This window comes from Python bivittatus, unplaced genomic scaffold, assembly GCF_059951505.1.
Source record: "Python bivittatus isolate LINGU-HERP-01145 unplaced genomic scaffold, Pbiv_v1 ctg000400_np1212, whole genome shotgun sequence".
Taxonomy (NCBI): Eukaryota; Metazoa; Chordata; class Lepidosauria; order Squamata; family Pythonidae; genus Python; species Python bivittatus.
Genome location: NW_028277073.1, coordinates 3,814,111 through 3,830,994, shown reverse-complemented (window position 1 = coordinate 3,830,994; position 16,884 = coordinate 3,814,111). Strand labels below are relative to the sequence as shown.

The 16,884-nt window shown below is 41.7% G+C and overlaps 1 protein-coding gene across 1 annotated transcript in view; it reads right to left on the bottom strand.

Annotated features, from left to right (window-relative positions):
- TET1 (tet methylcytosine dioxygenase 1) overlaps positions 1 to 15,902 on the bottom strand; it is an 84,743-nt gene extending 68,841 nt beyond the window's left edge. The window contains exons 1-2 of the mRNA XM_088144319.1: positions 15,703 to 15,902; positions 7,727 to 9,751 (exon numbers count right to left, since the gene is read on the bottom strand). Coding sequence (XP_088000445.1) covers positions 7,727 to 9,637 — 1,911 coding nt within the window. The 5' untranslated portion in view covers positions 9,638 to 9,751; positions 15,703 to 15,902. The remainder of the gene's footprint in view (positions 1 to 7,726; positions 9,752 to 15,702) is intronic.
- Between the last annotated feature and the right edge of the window lie 982 nt (positions 15,903 to 16,884).

Below are 16,884 nucleotides of genomic sequence, written 5' to 3'. Positions count from 1 at the left end.
GCAATAATAAAAAAAAGGGCAAATAAAAAGACAGTCCAGAAGTTTTAAAATAACTGTAGCAGTTGACATTATGGAATTAAAAATGGGCAACCACGTCTTTTAACATTATCCAACTTCATCCTCCAAGTAGATTATCTACATAGAATAATGCTCAGTTAAGTTTCGGTTGTCATTTTGTTTTCACTTATAGTATTCTTTTTCCACAAACACTAATCTTCCCAATCAATGTTATTGACAACATGGACAAGTAAGTAAACCATGGAACAGCCTTACCAGGAGATCAAAGCAAGTGCTTTACAACTAAACAAAAATTCTACAAGATTTTTAAAATAAAAAATAGCAAGATCAACTCAATTTGATTTATAACAGAGCAGAACAGAATTTAATCTCCACTACATCCTTAAAATACAACTGCAAAAAGCAGTGATTCCCACTATTCCCAAGCGAACAACAGCTCTACCTGACAGCAGCACCTCTAATTCCTATTTATCAACAATCCTTTGGGTATTTGATCATAGACGACACTCTATTTTATAGCATTTAGTGGAAAAATACAGCTGCTAAAGATGGATCCACACTACATGCCACCTCCACTGATTTTAGGTTTGCATTTGATTATATCTCTAGATCCAGGATGTGGTGCAAACTTTAAAAATCCACTGTAGATTGACGCATGTGCTTGTTCATGAGCGAACTGTATGAAAATTCTAGATTAAAAGTTTGTTGTGCTATGGAGGGACATTGCACCAGAGAAATTCCTATCCCCAGAGGATTTAGGTGGACCTGCATCCTGTTACTTTTCTTATTTAATTTGTATGTTAATTCTGTAGTGACTAGATTAAACGGCTTCGCTTACCACCCTCCATACTAGCTGATAAACACACTGTGATACTTTTGTATGCAGATAATACATCAATGGGTTTAAAAAGAGCTCTGCACATGTTGGCTGAATGCTGTTAAGATGAAGCACTGGAGATGAATTATTCCAAAACTAAGATCCTGCTGTTTGCTTGGCAGTTCAAAGGACAGCCAAGAGAGCAAGTTAAAATCCTAAATATTGGGGGACAGTATTTCACTCCTCTGGTAAGCATAGGGCCCATCAAGATTACATTGTTCAAAGTGCTCAAAAATCAGCTATAGCCCAGTGATCTTTCCATTATTCCCGAGAGGCACTATTTATATCAGCTGCCCTTAAAGTTTTCTCAGCACAAGTTTACATAGAGCTTTTATTTGAGGGGCATCTAGGGCCATATAGTTCTTGTGTCCCTCTCTCGAGAATACTAGCTAAATTTTTAAGGTTTATTTTTCAAGTAGCATGAAGCATCCCCAGCATATTCCTTCACTGTGAGGCAACTGTGATTAGAGTAGAGACCAGCATAGGGCTGTGTATATTTCTACACTGGTTAATGTTCTTCCCTGTGGGCCTGGGATCCCTAATTCTTGTGAATAATTTTGAATCAGTTGAAGATCAGTTTACCAAAATGTACAGGGTTATGGCCTCTCATGGGATGTATTATTGATAATGGATTACAAAAAGTTGGTGGAGAGTATAAACAAAACGTGTTGGATGTAGAAAGGCAATTAGATTTGTTGGCTCTTCCTAGAGATATATTTTTGAGCAGCCAATCTCCTTATTTTAGACCAGCAAGTTATCTAAATCAGATAACTATTCCCAAATTTAGGATAGCATTAACCTTAGTTTGTTTTAATGCATTCCCAACAGCTGTATTCAATGGAAAGTTAGGAAAAACTTTTCTTCCAGACTTTGCCCTGTCGTGAAGGTGTGGTGGAAGATACGATCCATGCATTGTTCATTCTATAAACGGTTACATGTTATAACCCATTTATCAACTACATTTCTAGGTCTAACAGAATTATTTTATGTACAATTGTTATTAGTTGACCAGTACGATTCAGTTTCTTTGAATGTAGCCAAATTTAATGTTATTGTCTATAAAATTTGTCACCATCAATTGGCCATTTAGACATGGCTATTTATTTTATTATTATTTTAGTTTGACCAAATTTTATTATGCATGTGCATATATAAAAATAAATCAAACAAATTGATTTTAATAAAGGACTCACAGACTGACCACAGTGGAAGGATTAGACTCTGCAATAATGAAAAGAGTAAGAGGGGAGGGAGATGATTCATTGTGCCCCTATCCTAGTTTTGGGGTCTTCAGAGAATCAAGGAATATGGCAAAAGGAGACTAAGGCCACGGAGGTCATGACACTGTTTTAAGGATGTTGTTCAAGGGAATGCAATGGAGGTTTCTTCCCATCCGTATGGGGAGGAAACATAATTTAATGCTTGTTAGCTGTGTTAAATCTGTCAAAGGCATAACATGCCTATTTTCTTTCATTTCCACCAAAGCTTTACAGAAAACCCTACCATGCTATAATCTGACATCAACAAAACTGAGTAATACAATTTTGGAAGTATCCACAGCACAAACAAGAGGCTCAGGGGGTATGGACTTCCCACATGCCACTTACGGTAAAACCATCTTCTCCTATTCTTGTAGATTTGACCTCTACAGATTTTTTCCTTTTGTGTTTTTTTCCTGTCCAGCCCCCTAATTTAACAGCTAGATCAAATGCTCAGAGGTTACCTGAGAAACCAGAATATTGATGTCTTAGCTTGTTAACACATTTGTTAAAACTATCTAATGCAGAGTTTCTTAACCTTGGCAACTTGAAGATGTGTGGACTTCAACTCCCAGAATCCCCTAGCTAGTGTGCTGGCTGAGGAATTCTAGGAGTTGAAGTCCATACATCTTCAAGTTGCCAAGGTTGAGAAATGCCAATCTAATGCAACTGGGCATCCTATCTATTTAATATTGGACACATGGATGTGAGGCAACATAAACTATATTTTCAGCATGTTGAGCCTTGTGTGGACTTTCTTCAGTTTTATTATGCAGAAATTGCTGAGCATGAATTTTTGCATTTTATAACTCCTACAAAATATTTTATCAGATTTTAACAGGTAATAAAATGAACATTAATTCCACCTCAAGTTTAAAAGCATCTGAAATTACAGAGAACTGAATGTTCACAGCATGTGGCTGTTTTCAAATTTGAGGAAAAATGCATGACATTTAATTCCTGGCCTTAATAGTGAATTAAGGGAAAAAGATTAATCAGTCCACTGCACATCACTTTACTCTTAAATCCTGCAACTTAATTTACTTTGCAATTATAATTTGACAACAGTTTGTTTATGCGACTCAGGATACTAGATAAGAGAGGGCAATGTTCACAACCTAAGAAACTACTTGAAGGGACTGACATACAATTCAGGACAGACAGCAAGACTGCTGATCCACAGAAAGTATGTAAGTCACTCTTACGCTCTTGTTATCTGATTGTTCAATCCTAAATTTACTTGTGTTACTTCATTCTCTCTGTTTCAATAACATTTTGCACTTCAAGAAAGTTGGATGTCAGGATGCAACTAGGTATCCTGAAGATGTGGACAAGATTTCTGGAAGACGCAGAGCCCATAAGCATTTAAGGTGCATGCTAGATTCATGTCAGCTCATAAAATCAGCTAGGAAAAAAAATCTGCCTCTTTGAGAGAGGATGAGAATCCAACCCCCCTTCCAAAATTAAAAAGATACGTTTGTTAGGACCCTCTGATGCAGTGTTTCTCAACCTTGGCAATTTGAAGAGGTGTGGACTTCAACTCATGCTGGCTAGGGAATTCTGGGAGTTGAAGTCCACACCTCTTCAAGTTGCCATGGTTGAGAAACACTGCTAGTCTGATGTAAGGAAGTTTTACCCGAATCCAATTTGTATTTTCTTTAGGGATTGTAATAAGGCAACATACATAATCATTTGGTCTCGATGTTCTTTCACACTATGGTTTGACCGCTGACCATATTTTTTTCCTAGTTTGCCTAGCTGTGGTATTATAACGCATCACTTTGCAGTGACTCCAGATGTTCTTCAAGGATATGCTGTGTTTCACAAATTAGTGATGTGCAATCCTGACCGGGAAGAATGGTTGAAATTATAATCTTATATAACAAAATAGAACAACAGGAGGTAGAAGCTACAGTACAACACACACAGAGCTCTGAATTGGAAAATCATCAGAATTCAGTCATAATCGTATATTAATGCCTGACACTGCTTTGTTTATGGATTGTGTGAGATTTTGTTATATTGGCATTCAGACATCATGGTAAGCCAGAATTCAAGTTTATCGAGAATGAGGTACTTCATCTTTCCCTCTTGGCTCCTTCTCCCAGCAAAGATGACCAAACAAACTAAAAACCTTAGACCCCTGACTTGCCTCTCCCAAACAAAACAGAAATTGGAACCTAACAATAAATCACGACTTCTGACTCTGGTTTGTTAGGAGAGGAAAAAGCCAACAATTCCTTGGTCACATGTCACAGTACACAAGCCACAGAAGAAGCTAAGCAGGAGCATCCAAGCACTGCAAAGGAGCATGGCGTTTATTCATGGCAATGAATGAGATCCAGATATTTTCCATCTTGGGTTCTGAATAGGGTTGCACTCGCCAGACAGACCCAGTGCACAGGTTGGGGTCCTCCTAGACTCACAGCTCCTGCTTTAAGAGTAGGTGGTAGCTGTGGCTTGAAGGGACTTTGTACAAATCCATCTTGTGTGCCAATTGTGCCCATTTCTGAATCAGGGGACCCTACTCATGATCACTCGTGCCTTGGTTGCCTCCCTCTTGAACTACTGCAATGAAATGAGCTCTACCTGGGGCTGCCCTTGAAGGCCACCTGGAAGCTACAGCTGGTCCGATGCAGGTAGTTATGGGTGCATCTTGGTCTGCCCACGTAGCACCGCTACTTTGCAACCTGTACTGGATACCAAGGGGCTTCTGGGTACAATTCAAGCTGTTGGCTATCATTTTTGAAGCCCTTCCTAGCACAGGGCCCGGTTATTTGCAGGATTGCCTATTTCTGATTATCGCTGCCTTTTGGTTAAGATCTGGCAGGGTTAGTGTGCTCCAGATCCTGTCATTTAAGCACTAATCTAGTAGAACCCAGGCCATGTAGTTTCTCTCTTGCTGGGCCTGCCCTATGGCACAGCACTCCCTTCAAGATTGTGATGAACGGTCCTGATCCTGCCTGCCTCTTCTAATGCTTTGAAGACCTAGTTATTCCCCCCCATATGAGATCTGGAGTCCTGTAACCCCATCCGAATTGACTGTTTGGGGTTGCTGAATTGGCTCTAGTGAATTTGGCTTTATGTCTTATTATAGTTTATGATATTTTATTTTTACACTTATTTAAGATGGGTGACTATATAAATTATCTAAAGAAAATAAATGTGTTGTTTTAATTGTGTACACCACCCTCAGTCACATGTCATGTGGGCGGCAATGTAATGTAAATTAACTAACTAAATAAGTCAATTCTGGCTTATCGAAACATCAAATGCACCCATGCAAATTGGCTACAGCACTCCTATTCATAAAATGGTCCTACAGCTGGTCCACATTTTACAGGGAAGGTTATTCTTTCCCACCAACCATTACCGTCACAGTGAATTCAGCTTGACAGATCCTAGCCTTGCATTATTACAAGCCCTCCTTTAATACTGCCCAAGACGCTAATGACATCTACGACGCTGAGGGAAATTCAAAACCTAGTAAGTCTACATTTACCGCCAGCTAAATAGCCTATTCAATGGCAAGGAGGAAAAAATAGTTCCTCAGCTGAGACATGAAAAGATTAATACAAATATAGGGGCATATTTTCCCACCAAAATATGTCAGATTAAATTTGAAGGACATCAAAGTTCATGGACACTCCCAACCTTTCAGACTCCTAGATCAGTCACTTTGTGAAACCCCATCTGATTCACAGGACTAGCCCCCAGGGAACAGGAAAACTTGAGGCTCTGGGTGGCATCTCATACCACAAATGTAAAATAAACTAGAAAAGGAAACCAAAACCAGCTTCCCTTCTAACATTATCGTCTAAGCTAAATGCTTCCCTGCTGGTCTGGCCAATTTGCTTATAGCTCCATCCTCTGGCTAAACTCAGAGGCAGCCTGGATCCCTGTTTGACATCTCTCAGATCCCAGGCTTGCAATGTGCCACAAAGTCACATCTGACTCCCCCTGAAATGAGCCCAAAAGGACATTAACTCCTTCTGTTGGAAGACAGCTATTTTTATTGCAATAAACACCGATGTTACACTGCTCCTTTTCAGAAAAAAGATGAGAAACTACATCTTTTTTCTCCCTTTACAGGATTATTGTAGTCCTTTATATTTGTTTTGATAACAAATCAGTATGGTATTTTACTGTTTTATTTCATTTTGTTTTTTTCATTTCTGGTGATTAAATTATAATGATGCCAGAGGGCCAGGTTGTCAACAAACAGATACAGGTAGTCCTCGCTTAATGACCACAATAGAGACTGGGAGATTTGTTGTTAAGCGGGGTGGTTGTTAAGCAAGTCACACCTGATTTTACAATCTTTTTTGCAGCAGTCATTAAGCAAATCACCCTGGCTATTAAGCAAATCACACAAGCATTAAGCAAATAACACAGTTCCCCATTGATTTTGCTTGCCGGAAACCAGCTGGGAAGGTCACAAATGGTGATCATGTGACCCCAGGACACTGCAACCATCGTAAGTGTGAGCTGGTTGCCAAGTGCCCAGATTGCGATTATGTGATCGTGGGGGTGCTACAACAGTTGTAAGAGCAAGGACCAGTTGTCTCTTTGTTCAGCACCATTGTAAGTCCGGTCAATAAACAAATGGTTGTTAAGTGAGGACTACCTGTATAAATAATCAGGGTTTTTAGCATGTGGGAAACATCTGCCTTTCCAGGCGGTGTTAGGCTAGCTCCTATGAGCATAGCCAATGGTGCAGTAAGCTGGAAGTTGTAGTCCAGTAACATCTGGAAAGCTCTAAATCTCCCACCCTAGAATTGGTTGCAGCAGTATAGTAGAATGTATTTGTGTGCATAACAGAAAATTTAGACCAGTGTTTCTCAATCTTGGCAGTTTTCAGAGGTGTGGACTTCAACTCCCAGAATTCCCCTTGCTGGCTGGGGAATTCTGGGAGTTGAAGTCCACACTTCTGAAAGCTGCCAGAATTGAGAAACACTGATTTAGACTAAGGCAAGAGGGGAAAAAAGGTAATTCCAACAGGATGAATAGTGAAGGGAAGCATAATAGGGCGATCCTTTCTGCTTATCCTGGAGCTACAGACTTGACAATGATTCCCTGACTGTAAAACAACACTGTTATAAAACAAAATATATATATTAAAAGGGAAACAAAAAGCACTTTTGAAATCAATGTGGATAGTCTTTCTCAATGCACTCCATATTGGAAGTGTGCTAGCATCCTGAAACAAATCCAACCGGCACCACTCAATTATTAGAACAGGACAGAATTGAGTGTTAACCATTTCCTTTAAAAAATTAATCACAGTCAAATACTAAGAAATGTTTTAAATGAAATTTGCTAACAAGGGAATAAATTAATCACCTCTTTTGAAACTTTTTTTTTTCTGGGTTTGGTCAAAAATTATGGGAAGTGCATTCTTCATAATGCCTGCTCTGTAACTGAATCCATGTGCCAAACTTGAGGTGGTTTGATTTCAGTGGGCCTAATACAGTCGTCAATCCAACCATTTTTTCTCATTAAGGGTAGAAATATTTCAAACTCTTAAAGCAAATCACAGTAATTCAAACAGTACTTAAACAAATCTGTTTACCTCTATAGGCGGCCTTAAGGATGGAAGAGGCGGTGGAGGCTTTTTCAGTTCTTCGCATTTTCTCTTTTTACATATCCGGTGGCTCGTTTTGCGTTTCCTACAACAGCTACACTCTTCACAGTTGGTCTTCCGCAGACAAGGCTCACAGACGCCACAGCGCCTTCTTTTTTTCTTTTCCAGCACAGGTTGCAAAGAGGCAAGACACCCACCAGTTGGAGACTCAAAAAGTAATGGCTCGGATGCCACAGCTGGATTGGTGTCACATTTCCTGGGATCCTGGGTATAGATTGTGACTTTTCTATCTTTTCCCAGCTGCAGCAAGGGATCCAGATGCTTTGGAATGGATTTGTTAGGTGGAACGGTCCTTGCCTCTTTCCCCCCACCACTACCCAACAGCAGCCTTGAATGATAGAATTGTGAAAAACTTTCTTTAGAAGCCTCGCTGCTGACTGGAGTTGAGCTAGTGGTGTTTCTTTCTAGATTAAAGGGTGCAGGGGCTGGATCTAAAATTAATGTTTCTGCAGCAATCCTTTCAAGAGTCTGTTCAAGATCTTCCAAGATGAAATTACTCAAAGAAATGCTAGAAATCTGTTCACAGACTGACTGTTCATTTGGTTGGTCGCAGCTTGAATACATTTGACTAGGGTAGAAAGAAGAATCAAGCGCTTGGTTGCTTGGCACCACCTCCAAGTCCTCTGGTAAAAGAGGGTCTCCTACAAGGCCTGGTTCTTTTAAGCAACCTTCTGCTCCAGAGGCCCACTGCAAATTCTTCTCTTCTGTCATAAGAGGCTCAGCATCTGGTTTGGTCAGGGGTTCCAATAACACACACGGGTCATCCAGATGCAATTTTGAGATCAGTTCAGAGGTAATCAAAATGGCAGCATCGGATTCACAGGGAGTTAGCACCGTATCAAGTCCAGTGTTGGAATGAGAGTCTACAGAAGTCTCTGGTCGTTTCTTATGCAACACCGGGTTTTGTTCCGAGGAAAGGCTCAGCATTGACATGGAATGTGAACAGGAATGTTCTGGGTGGACAGGAGATAAATTCAGGTTACTCTTTGCATATGGTTTTACAGATGTTCCTAATTCATTCTCCCGCACCCTTAAAGTAGTGTCAAAGTCCACATGTAAATGGGGGAGAAGAGGCTCAGGCAAAATTTCATTTGAGGTATTAGTAAACAAATCTTTCAGGGTCTGCTCACTTGATACAAATTCTTTACATCTGTGTTCTTCTTTTGGTATTCCTGAATTACAGGTATCCGTCATGCCATTGTTAGAAACAGAATTTTTGGGGAGGGGCATAGTCCCTCTCTTTTTGGCTTGATTATCATCTACAGAGGACCAGCCTGCTTCCTGAGAACATGGAGCCTTGTGTCCTTTGGGAGAAGGTAATTCACTGTTCAAGTTTAAATCTCGTGCAAAAGCTCTTGTAGTCTGATCAGCTTCTTTCCTTTCTAATGCACAGGAAATTCCTGATCTAGGTTTTTCTTTTTTTCCTGGGCCACCCTTCTTAGCTCTTGTGATTGTCGATGCTTGAAATAGTCTGTGGGAGAACGGTTTCCTGCGAAGAGTCATGGAAAACCCACCATAGCTCAAAGGAGGCTGGTGGCGGAAGAGAACACTGTCGGTCAATTCCAGATTCATCCAAGATGTTCCAGAAAAGGCTTTGGTTACACTGCTCCGGAGAAATCGGCATGGCGAACTTAATGGAGGTTTATGTTCTTTGGATCTCTTTTTGCCATCGTTCTGTTCTTCCATTAACTTTCTGTAGCTTGTAGAACACTCCGTCTTTGAGGATACTTTCTTGGCATCTTTTATTCCTTGGCAAGATTTCTTTTTAACGGGACTTGGTTTCTTTTTGCTTATCTCCTCTTTTTTAATTAATCGTGAAGGTCTGGCATCCCGGGCCATTTCTATCGAACTCTAGATGTGACACTGGAATTAGAGTTCATGGAGCCTTGCAAATGATCTTCATTTCAAAAGGAGCCTGCATGTTTTTCCGGACATCCTCTGTATAATACAGAGCTGAAATAGAAAGAAAGAACACCAAAGCACTGTGAAGAATTACAGTGTTCACATAGAAACTTTAAAACATTTGTGTCACTTTTTATTACCTTTGTAGTTCTAACATCAAATTTGGAAGGTACATCAGTAGCTGTGCAGATTGAGAAATAGGAGGAAAAGTGATATAGCTAGCAGCTTGCCTAAGGCACAGGGGGAAGAAATGGAGCAAGTTCAATTTGTTCATAGTTCAGTTTGTATAACTCCTATGCTACGGAGTAATATTAAAAGTGGCACGTGTTTTCTTGGCAGCAAAGTCTGGAGGAAGCTGACTTTCTTCCATCTGAAGGTAGTGCTTTATTTTTTGTAGTACTGTATACAGCGCTTTACTTTTTAAGGGTTGATTTTCCCCCAACTCTTAATTAATGCTAGAGAACAAGCTAAGCAGAAGGCTGATTTGCACTGAATTCACTGAACACCAATTTAAGTGGACAAGGAAAGCTACGTCTCCCACTTTAAACTGAAGGGCACTGAGTAATGAAGCAAGCAATGCGAAGAGTTGCGACATCCCCTTCCTGTAAGCCTTTCAAGCAGTCTTGGCAAGTTTCAGAGATAAGAAATTGGAAGCCCCAAAACATTTTGAAATGAGAAGCACCACCACCTTCTACACGCAACAACTACATACCACTCGCTTTGCTCAATGTCATACCCACCATTTATTTTATCCTGTTACACCAAGAGGGGCAATACAGAAGATCTGCAGAATTTACAGAAATGGGAATCCAGAAGCAGCTCCTTGCCAAAGGAATTTTTTTCTTCTCCATCTGTCCACCTCCTGGGCGAGGGACAATACATAGTCCTGTGTGCTAGCAAACATCCATCTCGGTTTAGTTACCCTTGGTTTGTTCAAAAAATTTGTTTCCTGACTGGGCGTGGCTAGCACTGGCCCAATTACTTTTGAACTCCCAAAGCAAAACATTTGTGCTGTGCTTTTCACTCCAATCAGACTTCTGCTTATCTCCATTTCAAGAACTTGCAGAGAAGAACTCTGCTCATTTTTCCCAGAAACCGAGTTACGTGGATCAGATCTCGATGAGGCCAAAATATACGATAGGGTACAACCTGATCTGACCTTCAGTTAAAGATGCCTCTGTGCCAGAGTTTGAAAATGCCTTCATCAAGATGTTTTTCTTGATTAGGCAACCAACAATGAGTTCAAAGTAATGTGCTAGTGAGCAAAAAAGAACTCTGCAGTACAGGGGTAGGCAAACTTACGGTCAGTTTAAAAAAAATTGGACATTTTGAGAGCATGCCTTGGCTACCTTTACAAGATGGCTGCTGGAGATGGAGTTGCCAGCTCACAAAATGGCCACCACTATGAATGCAGTCAACCACAAAACATCACTTTATCCAAAAGCAAAATGGTGAAAAATAGTTCTCCCCTAGCCCCAAGGGTGCTTTCTAACACCCACTTTTGCCTTATTTTTCTGAGCAACTGCAGTCAACGACCAATTTAGAAGAATTCCTGTCATGTCTATGTGGGGTCCTGAGGAATTCTTGCAATTAAGGATGCTGGTGTTTTGCTTTGCAGGCACCTTATTGCTATATCATTATTCTGGTCTTTTTTCAAAATGTTGGGTTGGGGTCCCTGACACCCAGCTGCCAAGGGAAACCCTCTTGCCTCTCTCTGTTCTAGCAAAGAAAGTACCAGACTCCATGTTCTGCAAGCAGGTAGCCCTGGTGTTCACCTCTAGTGCCTATCAGATGGATACTCCCCTAACTCCCCTAATTTGGCATATGACAATTTCATATCTAGTAGCCCAGGAAGATCATTCTTCTGATTCAGGAAAACTATTCCCAATGGCTTACATCCTTTACATTGCCTGACATTTGCTTAAGAACTGTTAGCACAGAAGTGAACCTCAGCACATTTTTGAGTTGCGATTTTCAGAAATGGCAAGGAACATCATCCAGCTACAGCCCCATAGCAGATGCCGTATTGAATGAAAGCTAGGTTCCTGTCTAACCTGAATGACCTGGTTCCAGGAGTAAAGTTTCAGATTTGTTTTGGAATTTGGCAGTTGCTTATAGAGAGAGCTGTGTTTTGTATGGGCTGTCTTTACATCTGTGCTTTAGGATGTGTGGACTTCAACTCCCAGAATTCCCCAGCCAGCATGCTGGATGGGGAATTCTGGGAGTTGAAGTCCACGTATCTTAAAGTTGCCAAGGTTGAGATACGCTGATCTAGAGAGAAAATCAGTTTTGCTTCTAGCCCCACTACTGTTCTGCTCTTTTGTGTGGAGCTTCTATACATGGGAGCAAATGCAGCTTTTCTCAGGCTTAGGGGTTAGGATGATTCGTATTGGGAGCCCACTGTTTCTTCAGAAAGACACGTTTAAAAAAAAACAAACTGGGTTAAAGGCTGACTAGGAAACATTTCTGGTCTTAGAGCAGCTGCCAATCAAAACCACATTGCTAGACTAGGTGGACCAATGATTTGTACAGGACATAGCTTTGCCAACAAATAGATCTGAAAAGTGACTACTGCCTATAGTCTCTATGTTACATAACATACATGGTCCAATAAATTGGAATTGATATCCAATTAATTCAGTGAGGCTTTCTCCCGAATATAGCTCCCAACTATGTATATATTAAACTTGAATCCTATTAATTTGGGAGTTATCCATCAAATTACTTTGTGTTTTACAGAGTAAAAAGCATGCCTCTCATTTGAGTTGGTTACAATATAAAAGTGACTAGTAGAGGGACAACAAGGGGCAATGGAAAAGAAAACTGGGGATTAAAAGAAAACGCCTTTTTTTTTTCCTGTAGGCTTTCAAAAATGCTTAAGGGAAGATGATTTCCTTGTTGCCCTAAGGTAGCCAGGAAAATTAAACACAGCATAAGTAGAAATAAAAATTGGATGCTGAAAGGTGCAGGCAACCTAAGAATGGGAGAGAGCTGATCCTGAGAACAAGATGAAGAAATGATTGGTCCAACTATTACCTTACTATTTCTATACATATGAAGAGGTAAACACAGTTTCTCTACCGGGCCTGATCCGTACCTGAATGGGGTAACACTTAGACAGGGAACACCAAACATCCCAGAAGACAGTGACAAACCTCTTCCTCACTGTGCCCAAGAAACATGCATCAGTGTGCTCACATGGTCACTGAAAGTCAACTCGACTTGGGGCCTTCAATTTTCTTCCAGGAAGTCTGTGCTCAGTCTAGCCAAGATGGGCTGTCTATGTATTTCAACACCTTGATGAGGCCTCCTCAAGTACCATGTGGATTTCAAATGGCATTAACCTCTACTGGAAAACCTAAGGGTACATGAAGCCTAATAGGTTTTCTCCTTGGTAGTTCCTTACTACACCCATACCGATACTGGCAGGACAAGCTACTGTGTATAAACAGGGAGCAAACCCCACATTCACTAGCACTGATGTTACCTAGCTGGGTAATGAAACTTCTGCAAGCAAATAACCAAGCTCAGGGAGCACCACGGTTCCACCCTGAGCTACAGATATTCTCTTCTATTAAAACCATTCTTTTCTGCGATATGTTGTTTCAAGATTGAGGATCATGACACCTTCATGCTGCTTCCAAAGGGCTTTTAGTTCAGCCCACCCTTCTTTTGCTTATTAATGCTTTTGGTGGGGAGAGAGGTTTACAAGCAGGAGATGACTTTATCTGGACCTGTCCTAGCATTCCATGAATGAGGCAGTGCAGTTACACAACAAAAATGCTATCCGGAAGCAGACACATATTCCATACTGCTTCGGCAGCAAGTTCCCTGTTGTCACTGTATCAATGGAAACTCATAAGATACAATCAGTTCATAAAGACATTACTTAACAGTGGTCTCTCTGTCAACTACAACTTGCTGTTGACTCTTAAAAGGAGAGAGAGAAAGTCGGTCTAAATAACTCACATAAATGGTATTTCAAGTCAAGTTGATTGTATCTTTTGTTTGCTTTTACAGTTTGGCAATTGCACATCAGCATTCTTAGAAATGACTGAGAGATTCTTTGACAAATGTCTGTTATTGCAACAACCTCATCTCCACCCTCCACAACTGATTTGTTCCACAATATTTAAGAAACACTTCACACTTTATACAGGCCATCTAGCCAAGTACCAGCAACAATGGGTGCCACTGATAACTGTCAAGAGGGAGACCTTCCAAGTTGCCCACTCTTCATACATGCAATCTAAAAAGAAATCTCCAGAAATGCTATTTGACTCCACAGCCAGATGATCCATTTCAACATTCAAGCAGCTGCAGGTCAGAGGTATTCAAAATATTTATGGCATTACTAAATTACAAGTTATTCCAGATCAGACATCCATAATGTAATCCGGCCAACAACAGCCCCTGCGCATTTCATGCAGGAATGCCGGTATAGACATTTTCACCATGGTGTAGTATTGTAAAAGTTAAAGGAGGGAAGTTTTTTGAAACTGTAATGCACAAGAGGGAGCCATACGCTAGAGAGAGCTGTGATCAATCGCTGCTTCTCTGCACATTTGTTTGAGTGCTCAAGGATACATATCTCCTCTTGAGAACCTTTGCTGGCTGGTTAAGAAGCAGTCATTTTTTTGCAATTAATTAAACACTTGTGTATCAAAACAGGAAATGCATTTTGAAAAGCCAACCCCCTTCATTGGTCTCAAAAGCCAGTTTTTTACATTAAAGTTGTGCTCACCCTGAAGTTGCTGCTGGGGAAATGAGGATAGCATACAGACTGTATTTCTGCTCGAGTCTTCAAGAAGACACCCTCCCAAATCAATGGCTTGAAAGCTGCTTGCCACCCTTCAGCAACAGGTCAAGAAAGAGCCCTCTTCTCGGTTTCAACAAATTCTCCACTCACTTCCTACCTCTTGCAGACCTAGGCAGCATTTAAGGAAGCAGAACTAAAACCTCCCCCCTCATGACTTTTGGCCACATGCTTTGGCAGAATTAATAAGGGCCAAAGGGACGGTGCAGGTATGGAGGGAGGCAAGGCGGCCAGCCCTCCCAAACTGCTGCCTAGAAGAAGCCCCGCGGTTGAGCAACTGCACACAGAGATACATACTCCTTCCTCCAGAAGCAAGTTTATCAGCAACTGGGGGGGGAAGGGGACCAATCCAGGCCTGGGTTCTCATTTCAAGCAGATGGCTCCCTGGAGGGGGGTCGCTTCTCCAGGACTTAGTAGCCCGAAGTGGCCTAGAGTCACGTTGCTCAAGAGGGGCTGAACTGCAAGTCAACAGGTTAAATTCCATTTTACTTCTTGACAATGCAAGTGCCCAAACTGGCTTTGAGATCAGCCAAAATGGGGAGTGGAAAAACTCAGACCCAGAACCTAATTTAACTCACTAGGCTCTTCAGAAATACAGTGGAGCGATTTAACCCAATGCACCCATTTCCCGCATCCATTCCCTTTTTCTGATTAAAGCGAGGTTTAAAAGATGCCGTTTAACCTTTTTTTCGCTCTCCCCCTCCAACCCTGAGAAATCGAAAGCTTAAGAAAATAAAAGAGGAGTCGAGGTTGACGATCTGTCCTTTAAACTATTCTCTCTTTGTATGGAGATTTAAAACAGCTTTGCCTGCCCGGCGGGTTTTTCTAGGCAGGCTTTGATAGCTTTAAGACAAATTTGCAAATTCCTGGATGCCTTGAAAAAGGCGAATAGGGTCTATTGGGCCGTAATTTTCCTAAGCAACGAAAACGTCCAAATTATCCGCCTTCCTTTCCTTCCCCAATCATCGGCAGAAAGGTTTTCTGGTAGCGGGGGCGGTTTTAGCTAACTTTTAACTGCTTTCTCCACGTCTCCGCTCCAGGAAAGACGATCCAGCTTTGGGGAAAGGGGTCTCTTTTAACCCACCCGAACCCGCTAAGAAGTTTCACAGGCGACAAACGCTGCGGCACATCATGTCCTCCTCCCCACACGATCGGCTTCTCTGGGGATCGATCCGCTGATACGTACCAGTCTCGCTGCGTTTTCAGGAAGAGACTAAGAGGCATGGCTTTGCCACCCGCGACTGCGAGAAAGCAAGGACGCTTCCATGGCTTACCCAGCCCACTTGTATTTGCGGACAGGAGAGGGGAAAAGCCTCCAAGGTAAAGAGAAACCCACCCACCCCCCGACCCCGAGCAAGGGGCAAATAAAACGTGCTCTCTCCGGATGATTCGTAACTTCCCCGGCCAGACCCGCTGGGAGGGAGGCTCGCTGCGTTGCGCTGCGCTGCGCTCTCCAGCCGGACGGAGCCCTGGAGCGGAAAGTAAAATGCGAGCTGGATCTCCACTTCGGAGTGGGATCGCGTACCTCCCCCGTCCCAGGGGTCGGTCAGCAGCCAGGGCTTTATTCCGAAACGGACCGGCAACAGATTTCCTCGCGAAAAAGTGAGCGCCTCGCTTTGGACACAACTGGGTGAGGGGACGCTAATATTTTCAAGCCTCAGACTTACACCCCACCTTTGCTTCGATTTCCACATATTACTGGAAACAAAATGCCTAGGAAAATAGAATTAACTTGCAGACTGATTAATTCAGATTAACAGCGCTGTTGGTCTCTGCCTTTTTTGCACCCGGACAAATTCCACATGGCATTTGAATAATTCTTCATGTAAGGAACATTGAACCAAGTGTCACCGAACGGTATCTTAAACTGCAAAAACACAGATGTTAATGATTTAGACCATGGTTCCTCAACCTTGGTGACTTGAAGATGTGTGGACTTCAACTCCCAGAATTCCCCAGCCAGCCATGCTGGCTGGGGAATTCTGGGAGTTGTAGTCCACACATCTTCAAGTCACCAAGGTTGAGGAACCCTGATTTAGAACAGTGTTTCTCAACCTTAGCAACTTTAAGATATGTGAACTTCAACTCCCAGCATGCTGGCTGGGGAATTCTGGGAGGTGAAGTCCACACTTCTTAAAGTTGCTAAGGTTGAGAAACACTGTTTTAGAACAATAAGTAGGATATCATGGTATGATGGACAAAGTTGCTCAGGAATTCCCAAAAAGGAGTCACTAAAAGCATAATTGAAAATAATTCCAACAAAGAACAAAAAATGGGATGCAGCAGAAGCAGCAAACTGGCTACATAAACAAAACATTATAACCTTTTAAGGACACCCAGCTTTGGATAGGCTTGGACACCTAGCAGG